Raw genomic sequence first — 13,235 nt, forward strand, 5'->3', positions numbered from 1 at the left:
TGGCAGCACTGATATTTACACACTGTCTGAGTGAGTATCATTAATAGGCACTTTGCGGTGCATCTGCATACCTCCCAAAATTTTGGAAACACCCACTGCTTGCCATGTTATAAAATTTGACAGGTTATGAAAGTTTGAAAATATTTCTGTGTTTTTTTTTTCATTTATTACAGTTTTGCTAATGAAGGTGAATTGCCCTTTAAGCTGTGAAAGATTACTTTTTTGCTTCCCTGTGCCCTGTGTCACACTTATGTACCTGCCATTTTTCTTTTCACTCAACTTACATTCTCACCTATCTTTAATCAAGCCCACGTTATTAATTATTAAGATCTTTAATATTTAGGGTCTGATTTTTATTATTATTATTAAGATCTTTAATATTAAGGATCTGTTTAATATTAATCTTCATTATTTAGGTATTCTGAAGAAGAAATTCATCAGAAGGTGGGAACCTTTCGCCAAATGCTTATGGAAAAAGAGGGAGTCCTAACCAGAGAGGACCAACATGGGCGTCAGATGTAAGTACATAATTTTAAAATTGTTTGAATTTTTTTTTTTTGGACCACAAAATTATTATTCTGTAACAGATATAAATAAAATTAAAGAGTATGTTAAATTATAATTTGAGCCATGCTTAAAAGGATGTTCTACCGTTTCATGAAGCAGGTGTCTTAATGTAGGGTGTTTCTTTAAATGCCAAAAAAATTAAAGGTCTATAAGTTCAGCCAGGAAAAAAAAAAACATCTGTCAACGTTAATGACCTTGTGGACACCCACTGAAAGATCTGTAATTGAAGACGTTCCCCAAAACCATCAGCACACTTTAAGCAATCGGGATAGTTCCCTTATTACCTCCCTGTCAGATTCTCTCACTGATAGATGCCTTCCAGCTTCACCATGTGCATCATTTTCATTCTCCATATCTTCTTGACATTGCAGAGCCTGCTGGTTGCTGGGCAAGGTGACAATATAATGTTAATGTAAAGTTAGGGGGTTATTTTTTTTTGAGCTAAAAGTCTGCATAAAAAAGTACTCCAACTCAGAGATGCCGAGTTCATGTAGAAGTCAATGGCTTGATGATATCCTGATCTGCCTGCTTATCATTCAAAAGTGTGGTTTCAGGTGTCAAATCCAAAAAAGTCGCAGGTTTCGGGTGTCAAATACGAATAAGTCGCAAGTTTCAGAGAAAAATCCGAAATAAAAGATTTTTTTCAAGATTTTATCAAGTCTTTTCCAGCACAAGAAATGTCATGAAAATGTATGATGAATAGGGGGGAAGTTTTGTGCAGATTTGGTCGGACTGATTTTCAGAAAATAGTGAGAACATATCAATTTTGATAAATAAACCCCTGAATGTACACTATTGTATAATATAACATCTGTTTAAAACTGCAAGGAGAGTGGCACACAACTCATACAATACAATTCTGTGATTATTAATATCTGCATAAGAAATAAAGAGTGTATTTCATCTTATATACAAGGTTGTTTGATTCAAGACTTGAATAGTATCTTTTTCGGTCAGCAATAAATACACTTTTCCGTTTTTAAAATGCAACTATAGCCTCAGAGGAGCTTTAGCTTCTTTAGTATATACATATATACTGCTTCTTTATTATGTCTTACTCACAGCAGCAACTTGTATTATGCCCCTAACTTGCCTCCCTAGGCTGCATTCTACAGTATATGGTACTCCTTACACTTACAGGACAAGGAAAGTAAAACTAAAGAAGTAGGTTAGAAATGTTGTACATTATATTTTGGGCATATGTACCAACCCAAGGCAACCAAAGCTCTTTAGCAGTAAAAATCTGTGTGTCCAAAGATGCCCCAGTAGCTCCCCATCTTCTTTTCTGCTGATTCACTGCACATGCTCTGTGCTGCTGTCACTTTCTGAGTTTAGGGACCGACTCAAAATATACAGTACACATAGAATATAAATGTCACAATATATGGCTGTTTAGTAATTAATATGGATAGTTACTAGATGACAGTACAGAAACCAGTGAAACTAGCATCAGAATTGAATAATCACCCCTGTAGCATCAGCTGATATTACAAACAAACCTCCTAAGTTTAACTTCTCAACAGCTGCTCAGAGCCCACTGAGCATGTGAGTGTCGCAGACACTTTCCAAGATGGTGACCCCCTGTGACAAGTTTGAAGTCCTGGATCATTGCTGCTATTGAGAAGCTGAAATTTTAGGCTGGTGCAATATATTCAGTATATAAAACATTGCATTTTTAGCCCCATTCATTTTTAGGGTTTAGTTCACCTTTAACATGGCCTAATCAGTAGTGTTGTGAGGCACCAGGTTATTGTGTGACGGGTTTCATGCTCTAAATGCATAAGATTTCCTCAGTGTTTTGCCTTAATTGTTAAGAAATTGATCTAAACTAAAGTGATCACTCTTGTTTACTGCAATATCTGCCATGAATGATAGCTTTGTAGCATACAAACATAAATGCCCCTTATTTGCTCTGCATTCATGGAGTACAGTGTATTACCTTTGGAGAAGGGAAAACATTTACTGTTATTTCATAAACAATAGACTGTATAAAAACTGATAGCACAGCCTCATATGACTGACTCAATCTTCCAAATCAGTAGCAGCAAGGAGACTATAATTCCATTTTTCATCCTCTCCCCCCAATCCAATTGCCCTAAAGGCCATACTGCAGCATTGCAGTGAAAGATGCTACTCCATTACCCAAATGTTAATTCACCCTTGCTTAATTTCAAAAACATTAGCCAGATCCCATCAGACCAAATTTAGTGCAGCTCCAAATTAAAGTAAAATCCTGCGTGCCCTTGCTTTCTGTCACAGATCAAGCTATTTATTGGGTTTTTTTGTATCTTAAATCTTTAAAATCAACTACAGTGATGCTCTTGATAATGTTCCATAGAAACTATTCAGTATGTATAGGGATACTGAGCTTTTGTGTGTGTGGCTTCATTCTGCACATTCAGAACAAACTAGAAGAATGTCACACAGGAGGAGCACTGTCATTCTTACAACATAAAGTAGGAATAGTTCTTTAGGAAAGTGTTAGGTAAACAGACTAAACGGGTGAGGGCGCTGGGAGAAAAGGTTTCAAGTTAGGATAATAAAGAGAGACAACACTCAAAAAACAGGTAAAGGTGGAATAGAGGAGTTTATCTGTCTTCTCTGAATAAATGGATTATAAATTAAAATGAGATTTTGTGCTGCTTACCTCAGCTAAAATATTTTTCAAAGTTAGTGCAGGTATGGGATATGTTATCCGGAAACCCCGTTATCCAGAAAGATCCAAATTACAGAAAGGCCGTCTCTCATAGACTCCATTTTATCCAAAAAAATTCAATTTTTTTTTAAAAAAATTCTCTTTAATAATGAAACAATACCTTGTACTTGATCCCAACTAAGATATAATTAAACCTTGCTGGAAGCAGAACCTGCCTATTGGGTTTATTTAATGCTTACAAATTTTTCTAGTTGATGTAAGGTATGAACATCCAAATTACAGAAAGATCCATTATCTGAAAAGCCCCAGGTCCCCAGCATTCTGGATAACAGGTCCCATACTTGTACTATATTTATGAAGAGTAAAGATCCTGTCCTTGTTGGGTGTAGCTTACCTGAGACTACCAGCATAGCATTCATGTATACATTACTTCAGATTGGAACAGTGATATACTGTATACATGTATGGTTATGGTTTGTGCATAGTCCATTCTATTAAAATTTAATTTAGATGGGGCATTATTAATTGTATTCTAGTCCTACTGCTAGGTACTGCTAGGATTTTTCAAAAATAAACTTTAACAGAAATGTAAGAATGTAACTTCAATGTTTTTTTTTATTATATTTAAACGTGATAAAAGTTCTTGTTGTAAGCTGACCCATTGTATTAATTACAATTAGTACAGGTATGGAATTGGGTATCCAGAAACCTGTTATCCAGAAAGCTCTGAATTACAGATTGGTCTCCCATAGACTCAGTTTTTTCCAAATAAACACATTTTTTATTTTATTATTTCCTTTTTCTCTGTAATAATACAACAATACCTTGTACTTGATCCAAACCAAGATACAATTAATTCTCATTGGAACAAAACCAGCCTATTAGATTTATGTAATGTTTAAATCTATGAAGATTAAGGATGGGCAAACTGATGGATGCATAAGGTGAGAAAATGACCGCCATAGTCATGTACTCGCACATAAATTGACACTTCAAAAAAAAATTCTGCCATCCATAGACTTTAATGGGCGTCGGCAACATTTTGCTGGCGGGGAATTTTTGGCAAAGCGAAACGGGCCAAATTCGCCCAAGCCTAATGAAGATCCCAATTACAGAAAGATCCATTATCCAGAAAACCCCAGATCCTGAGCATTCTGCATAACAGGTCCCACACCTGTACATACAACTTTTCAAGCTGATCTGCATTTTATGCCAACCTAGTATGTACAGATAGCAAAATTAGAGTCAGCTCAGTATAATCCTCAACTTCAAATAGCTGCAGGTGCACGTACCAGCAATGGTCCATCATCCACCAAGAACAGTAAAACAGAAACCACGTAGTTTAAAAATGCCTTTATTCACAACTTCATGGCAGAACCCGGTCAGTAACGTTTCAGGCCTACTGTATGTGTGACCTTTTATCAAGCGTGATGCTCGGAGATGCTTGTTGTGTTTAAAACATCTTGCTATAGTGATATAATGTGTAATTTTAATGGAATACATTTGTGTTTCATTAGCTTTATATGAATCAATATGTAATATATTTCCACTTACAATTATTTTCAAACTTTTCTTTTTTTTAGGGCCATTTTGATTAGGTTGGGAAAACATCTTTACAATGTTTGCTGAAAGATTATCAGATATTCTTTATGTAGATTTTGTCCAAACCCCTAATAATGAAGGGCTTTATTTGGACTGATTTCAGAATTATTCCCCTGACTAATTTTTCCCTAAATGCTCAGATTTCCCTAATTTTATTTCCCTATAACCCACCTCAGCCTGGCTTCGCTTTCTGGATGTTAGATGAGCCTGTGAAAAAAAACCACACACATTCCGAAAGTTCATGTTAAAGGGGACCCGTCACCCAAAAAAATTATTCAAAATCCTATTTTATCACATTAGTCAAGCAAAATGAACTTTAATTACACTATATAAATTATTTGAATCTTGCTTCCTTCAGTCTGGGAATTCAAAATTATACGAAGCAGGCAGCAGCCATTTTGTGGACACTATTATTAAGACAAGCCTTGCATCATCTCAGAATCTTGTTTGTGCACCAGAATGGGGGACCCGATGTCCATCCCAATGCCCTGGCTACACAATTAAATGGTGAAGAGAACTGGGGAATGTGTGGAGAGCAGTGACATGTAGGAAGTGCTGAATGGAAAGTGAAAGTAATTGTCTGCCCCGCCTCTATGCCACGGGCATAGAGGAGGGGCAGACAATATTTGATTGACAGCTGAGATTTTTAAATGAGCTTACAACAGCTATGAATGCTTTAATAAAAAATAGAAATTGGATTTCATGTTTAATTTGAAAAGGACTTTTATTATACAGATTTTTGTGTCTGGGTGACAGGTCCACTTTAAATATTCTTTCATTTTACATTTGCGGTAGCTTCATTTTGCTTGCTTGAGCTGAGCACACCATCTGTTTACTTCATTAGACTAGATGACTGCTATTTTCAGCTATGGAAAATGCTTAAGCTCTGCTGGGAAAAGTAATATGTCAGGTCCTGCATCCTTTAAAAATTGCAAAAATGCATCAGAAAGGTCAACACTACTTTTACATAGGGTATATTGTTATACTGAAAACTCAAGATACAAATATTCAGCTGAAGTAGGAAAAAGGAGGGTTTGAGGAGTAGGGGTGGGTGAATTTGGCCCGTTTAGTTTAGCCAAAAATTCGCCGCCGGCGAAATGTTGCTGACTACCATTAAAGTCAATGGGCGTCAAAATTTTTTTGACGCGGGCCAAATGTTTTTGTTGCGCTTTTTTTTTTTTGACACACGATGCCATACAAGTTTATGGGCGTCATTTCCGCAGCAAAACAAGGCAAAAAGATTTGCCCATCCCTGTTGGGGAGGGTTATTTTTTTGGATAAAAAAAACAAGCTCAATTAATTAGTTATTTTTAATGTTATTTTCTCTCTGTGATTTGTACTCTGTGCTTTTTGTTCTTTGAAGGAAATTTCCGGAAATCACAACCTGCAATAGTGGTTTAGGCTTTATTAACAATACATTTTACTTTGCCAGTTTTAATTTTTGTATGTGCTAAATAATTTATCTATAATGCATATGTATATGCAGTTCTAAAAAGCAAGCCAAAAATAAATTGTTCAAAATAAAGGAAAATGCATTGTTTCATTTTAATTATGTTCAATTTGTGAATTAGCTTTAGAAATTACCTTGCAAGAAAAAAATCACTTTCTGTACAAATTGAAACCCAAAGAACACAGCTTTGGGTAGACAGATCAATCACTCAAGTTTAATTCCCAGAATCCATTACACACTTTTATCATTGTTAAGGGAGTAAATGAAGACAACTCTGCTCACTAATAAAAGAAAGCAGAGAATGCTTTGGAAGGAAAACATGAGAGATGAAATGTGAAGCTTCAGGGGAAAAATCGCCTACTTAAGATGAAAATAATATGTAATTATTTGTTCAAGAGACTGGGAATTTAGCAAGAATAGTACTTCCGCTCTTATGACAAAAATTTGATTTCAAGTACATAATAACATAATGCATAATAGAAAATAGTCACAAACCAAGCATAATATTTTGAGTAAGCTAACATATTTGAGACTGGGACATTCAAAGGTTAGCAGATATTAAAGTGGATCAACCACCATAAAAAATGCAGGCACTTGTACTTAACGCATTAACAAGTGAAGGTTAGGAGTATACAAATGTATACATGGCTTAGCTGTACTCTTTCAAGATAGAATTGCAAACCAAACTGAGGGACAGGTTTGTCAAAAATCTGAATAAATGTCTTTCTTTGCACAGTTCACAGATCACCAGTGAATTCAATTTTAATTTACAAAGGGCAAATAGGTCAGAACAAAGCTGAAATTCCAATCCGGAGAGCTACTGAACAAATCGCTAATTGAGTAAACAATGCAAATACAGAAAAGGGTCAATTACAAATTGTCTCAGAATATCATTGTTTACATCATTCTGCAATTAGATGGAGAATATACAAATATTACATGCTATGGTACGCTAATGAAAGCTCAGTTTTAATTTATTTGTTTTGTTTCTAATCATTCCTTAAAAGCCTGTTGCATTCACAATGTTGTTTGTACCACGGCCCTGCTAAAGATGTCTGAAAGAAGCTCTTCCACCAGGCTAACTTTCCTTTCACCTTTATAAATTGCATCTTGAAGCTTAACTGTACCTTCAAATCTGTCAAGTAGGTCAGTCAGGTTTTTATGAGACAGGGACAAAGTTAGGGCTCCAAAACAGAAGATCGCAATGGAGAAGTAAAAGTTAGCAGTGCAGCTTTCTTTAGGTCAATCAGGATTGTTTGATTTAAGAAAGCTAAAGTCACAATTGTCTGCTTGGTAAACTAACATTGGGTGGAGGATTCAGCAAACACAGCTGTTTTTACTTACCAGGGTCTAGTCTGGAGAGGATACACCTATAACAGATATTTGGCTTCACTTTTCAAAAAGATCGTACTGATCACAAGATGGTGAAATTCAAAAACATTGTTTGTGGGATGGTAAAAACCTTTATAACAGAGTAAGATTCAAAGCTCAGTTTATACTGTTCACCACATACCCTTGCTGGGTTTTGAAATGTTTTTGTTTTTAAGCTGGCTTTCTAATTTGTAAACAATTGTATAGTGCAAAACAATCTTGAGTCAAAGATAGCACTACATTAAACTGTAGTGTAATGTGAAATTTTTGCCCTATTTGCTTAGTTGGTAAGATCATGCTTCCTCTGGAAAAAATATGCCCCTAGTACTTATTGAAACATCTCTGACAACCATTCACACTACAAAACTGGTGTAGATCTATACTGTTTTCTCTCTTATACCTTGTTTATTTCTCATCGTATTGTTTATATATAAAGATATTTCCTCCCTCGTCTTTAGCTCTGATATTCTGTCTGTCTATCTATCTATCTATCTATCTATCTATCTATCTATCTATCTATCTATCTATATATTTTCTATCTTTATATCTATCTATTTATCTATCTGTCATCTATCTATCTATCTATCTATCTATCTACCTTGGCAATCTAGATTATATGTTATCTATTTCCCTTTGTCTACTTACATTTTAATCTCTCTCTCTCTCTCTCTCTCTCTCTCTCTCTCTTTATCAATCTGCATTGCAGTCTGTAAGATCAATGTACTGCATATGCGCCTTTCATTTTGCTCAAAAGGTATCTTCCTATCTCTCTCTGCCCTTCTGTCTGTCAAAAACAAGATGCATACAATTTGAATTCCATAAAAAGGATTATGATAATGAATACAGATTTTTATACCTAAGTGCTTATATTCCCTCCATTATAGTTTTCTTACACTAATCATTTGTGTGACAAGTTAAATTAAATTTTTGATACATACGTCAATTTTAATATAGCCTGTAGCTTAAAAAGAAATATTTCTTAGTGTTCTAAAGAATTATGGGACAAGGCAGACAAAGTTCAGTTAGCCTGTTAAAAATGAGATATTATTAGATTTACATTTACATTACACAAAATAGTTAACATTCTGTTTTTGTGCACAATTTCCCCATGTGCTCATGCACTTTCATTTATCCTATTTTGCAAGATGTGGTACGGGTGTGGCATCCCTTATCCGGAAATCTGTTATCCAGAAAGCAACGCATTATGGGAAGGCCATCTCCCATAGACTAAATATTAATCTGTTTAATTTGTTAGAAATTATTTCCTTTATTTCTGTAAATCACCTTGTGCTTGATCCTAACTAAGTTTTAATTACTCCTTATTGGAGATAAAACAATGCTATTAGGTTTATTCAAAGTTTAAGTGGTTGTTTAGTAGACTGAAGGTTTAGACATTTAAATTACAGCAAGATCCATTATCGACAAAACCCAAGGTCCTGAGCATTCTGGATAACAGATGCCATACTTGTACTGCATTTGCATTTAGTGCCAGCTAAACAGAATCAGTAAATAGGGTGGGTTCAGACAGATAATGTCATATATTGGTGTATCCATTATGCCTGTTGACTGTTACATCTTTAGTCAACAGATAATGTATTATTATAATTAATATATAATATCACTTACAATTTAAAATGGAATTTATAATTTTGGATTGATATTAGAACAAAGATTAGAGAAAAGTTATCTTATTTCACTTAGGTATTCAAAGTATATTGGGATTACTAGAGGGAGGATTTGAACCTTGAATGTGCAGGAAGTAGACATATTATATAAACAGGGGAACTGTATCTTGTAAAACCTGACTAAAAATCTACTGGTATGGTGGTTGGAATGTTGCCATAATTTGGCGTTCCTTTATCTAATATTTTCTAGATAGGCCCCCGCATGCCTAAGGTACCTGCCCCCCACATAAAAAAAACAATTTCTTTAACATGGCTACAAATGGCTAGGCAAAGGCCATTGTTAAGTAGAAAGGCGAAAAAGGACCGCACATGCTCACCGCTCTCCCCTCAGGTCAGGTGCTCCGTCCAACAGTGTCCCCACTGTAAACACGACAAAAACTCGAAAGGCAGACGGCACTTCTGAAAATAGGGTTTATTGGAATTCCTGCTGAGAAGAAAACCTAACGCGTTTCGGGAGTTATCCTATGACTAAGGGATAACTAAGGGATAACTCCCGAAACGCGTTAGGTTTTCTTCTCAGCAGGAATTCCAATAAACCCTATTTTCAGAAGTGCCGTCTGCCTTTCGAGTTTTTAAAGGCCATTGTTACCCTCGACGCTAAAAGACTTTCATCACCTGTACCTGAATTCATTCACAACGACTGTACTTTTTTTATTTGACCTTATTCAGTAACCTGTAGCAACAGGGGCAACATAGGTACTGTACTGTGTTCTTTGTAAGTATCTGTCTTACTTATGAAAGTTATGCGTGTATTGTACTTGCTTATAGAGTTATTGAAAACCATTATATGGTTCCTGGAGAAGAGAGTGCCACAGAGTATTCAATGTATGGAGAAGGCTACACCCTGGAATGTGAGTGTCACAGCGATTGGTACCGGGATGACAGCAGCCACAGAGACTACAGGTAAGAAGCATTTATGAACTTATTGGCTTTTATTAAAACTAAAGTCCCGTTCAATTAGTGAAACTGTTTCTTTTTACTGAAAGTTATCAACATATCGGTTCATATATATATATATATATATATATATATATATATATATATATATATATATATATATATATATATATATATATATATATATATATATATGGAAGAGCACTCACAAACAAAAATATTGTGAGCCTGGTCACAGGCAGTGACCAAAACGTATTTTTATTTGCTCAAGACCTGTTGAGTGTTGTACTTCACTGGACGACTGTATACAAATATTTAGATAGAGAGGTAAAAGCAGCAGGTGTGAACAACAAAAAAAATGTGTTTAAGTAATATAATGTGATGTACTGTACAGTAGCTAGTGGAAAAAAATTCACATTATGTGACAGAAACGTTGTTGGGTTACATTGCTGCTTTTACCTACAGGCCAGGTCTGTAAATGCTCTTTCCTCAGCCCAACTCAAGTTCAGTCTTCTATAACTAAGTTCAGTCTTCTATAACCAAGTTCAGTCTTCTGACAAAGACAGTTTGCTCTTAGATTAGTTTAAAACAAATACAATTTTTCATTCTAATGCCAGATGAGATTGTGTTTCTACTAGTGTTTTCCACCAGCAGAGACATTCCAAAAACTGCTGGTTCTGCTCCCCATTTAATATGAAAAAACTGTGATAGGTTAACCTAAGCATCCCGTCTTGCTGTTACTTGAACAAGCTCTTGCTAAACCCAACTAGCTCTTATGATCCTGTGCTGTCTGCATCAAAATTGGTTAATATAATCCACTGCAAGATTAGATTTGAGCCAATTCAAGAGTGAAAAGAAAATTTAAAAAACAAATTTTCCGTCCTTGTTCATATCTTGCTAACCAATCAAAAATTAAGGATTGTTTCCTTCCATTTTCATAGTGAAAAAATATGTACTTAAGGATGTCCAAATTTCAACTGGCTGTTGTTGAACTCCCAGAGCCTCTCCTTTCTCATGGTTTGGCCAGAGCAAATGCTACCTCTGCATTCACTATACATACTGGATGTAGTAATAATGACACAGACATCAGCAGCATCAATCATAACACCACCCTTTATAGTTATTCCCTACAGTGTTGGACTGGCCCACAGGGATACCAGGAAAAGTCCCGGTGGGCCCAGGTGTCAGTGGGCCCTTATGCTGCTAGACATATGGCCTATTTCATGGTCATTCCCTATTGCTATAAGAACAAAGAGGTTAAATAAATGGAATAATAGTTTATAGTGTGTGTAAAGAAGAGACTAGGAGAATAGAGGTTGAGTGAGGAGAGGAAGAATAACAGTACTAAGAGTGGACCCCTTGTCTAAAATTTATTGGTGGGCCCCTGGTCAAAGGTTTTTGGTGGGCCCCTGGTGTCCAAGTCCAACACTGATTCCCTAACATGTTTGCTTGACAGTAAGATATATTTTAAGAAGCATGAAAATCACAAACACCCTTCTGCTAAAAGGCAGTTAAAATTGGTATTTTGTCTTCCCTCTTTTTGGTTCTCCTTAGTCAATTCAAATTGAAACTGGAATTACACAGAGGTATCATATATATTTAATGTTACATCGATTTAATGTGCTATAGAAATTTGGAACATAGGGGCCACAGTGAATTTTGGGTTGCTAGTAACATTAAGTAAGTTATCACTCCATTAAATCAAGTTATTATAGTTTGCTAGCTAGCAAAGAGCTACACCATTGAATAGTACAGCCATAATATTATTACAGTAATAAACCATATCTGTAAACATTCCGTGTTCATGTGTCCCGTGTGTATTGTAAAGAACACAATACTTACTTGGAAACACTAGCCATATAAATCACAGTACAGATGTGTTACATTGACACTTGCCTTCAGATTTGAAAGTATATACCCATAACTCATATTAATGCCATTTGGTTCTGATACTGGAAAATCCAGACTCAAGATCGAATGAAAAGCTGAAAATACACACATATTTATAAAAATAAGGAATTACTAATGTCCTAGCCATCACAGATCTGCAAGTATTTATTTAATGATCTAGGAGTTAGACTGCCCAAGCATAGATAGATAATGGCAGATTCCTGTATCCTTAATAAAGGAAATTGTAGGGTAAGTAATACCTAATTTAGCCAATAATTTAGCCATGTCTGCTAATTTAGCCAATTAATGATCCCGTACTCTACTTTTTTTGTTTTGATCAGTGGCAAACATAGTGCTCATCCCTTTGCCCTGTGTTCTGGTCCAAAACAGTCATCACTATCAGATCATGGATGTAATCTTATGCAATACCATATATAGTTCTTCTGATCTTCTGATCTGAGCCCTGTTAAATCCATTTTTTGATGACCTTGCCAAACAAGTGGATGTTCTTCTGTAACATTTTTAAGAAACACTGACACAGAAATACGATGTCATTATGTACCCCACAGAAATATAATGACCCCCAAACTGAGAATAATGATGTCACAATATGTCATAGAATGCAGCTTATCTTTTGAACAAGTACTAATCAATTTAATAAATCTGTGGCAATACATTTAAAACATAGACCTTCATTCACTGAGTTCCATATTTAAGAAACTGTCTTTTATATAGGAAAATACATGCATAATTTTATCCAGCCAACCTCCACTCCACAACACTCCCCTCTGGTTGCCAACTCTCTCTCTTACCCCCTGGAACTCTGCCCTCCAGAGACCATGGGAAGATTGATTTTTACATTTTAGAATATGTACGATATGCTGGGATGTCAACTTTAGTTCTTGGCTACATTATAAAGGATTCTGCTGTACAATATTCCAGGGGAGCAACCACTTTCTTCTTTTAACGTACCCAACATAGCGATGGCAAGTAAGCGTGTGCAGTGTTTAAATGTAAAGAAAGTGACATAATGAATCAAGGGATACAACCCCATAATCGTACTTACTTTTATGTGTTCAAAATATATAAATAAAGTATATCTTAGACCAGGGATCCA

At 35.5% G+C, this 13,235-nt stretch overlaps 1 protein-coding gene across 2 annotated transcripts in view; it reads left to right on the forward strand.

The window, feature by feature from the left end:
• Positions 1 to 13,235, forward strand: part of srrm3.S (serine/arginine repetitive matrix 3 S homeolog) — a 193,952-nt gene that overhangs the window by 131,525 nt on the left and 49,192 nt on the right. For both annotated transcript variants that reach the window (XM_018249637.2, XM_018249638.2), the window contains exons 4-5: positions 417 to 518; positions 10,100 to 10,234. In XM_018249637.2, the coding sequence (XP_018105126.1) occupies positions 417 to 518; positions 10,100 to 10,234 (237 nt within the window). The remainder of the gene's footprint in view (positions 1 to 416; positions 519 to 10,099; positions 10,235 to 13,235) is intronic.

Source organism: Xenopus laevis, chromosome 2S (assembly GCF_017654675.1).
Source record: "Xenopus laevis strain J_2021 chromosome 2S, Xenopus_laevis_v10.1, whole genome shotgun sequence".
NCBI lineage: Eukaryota > Metazoa > Chordata > Amphibia > Anura > Pipidae > Xenopus > Xenopus laevis.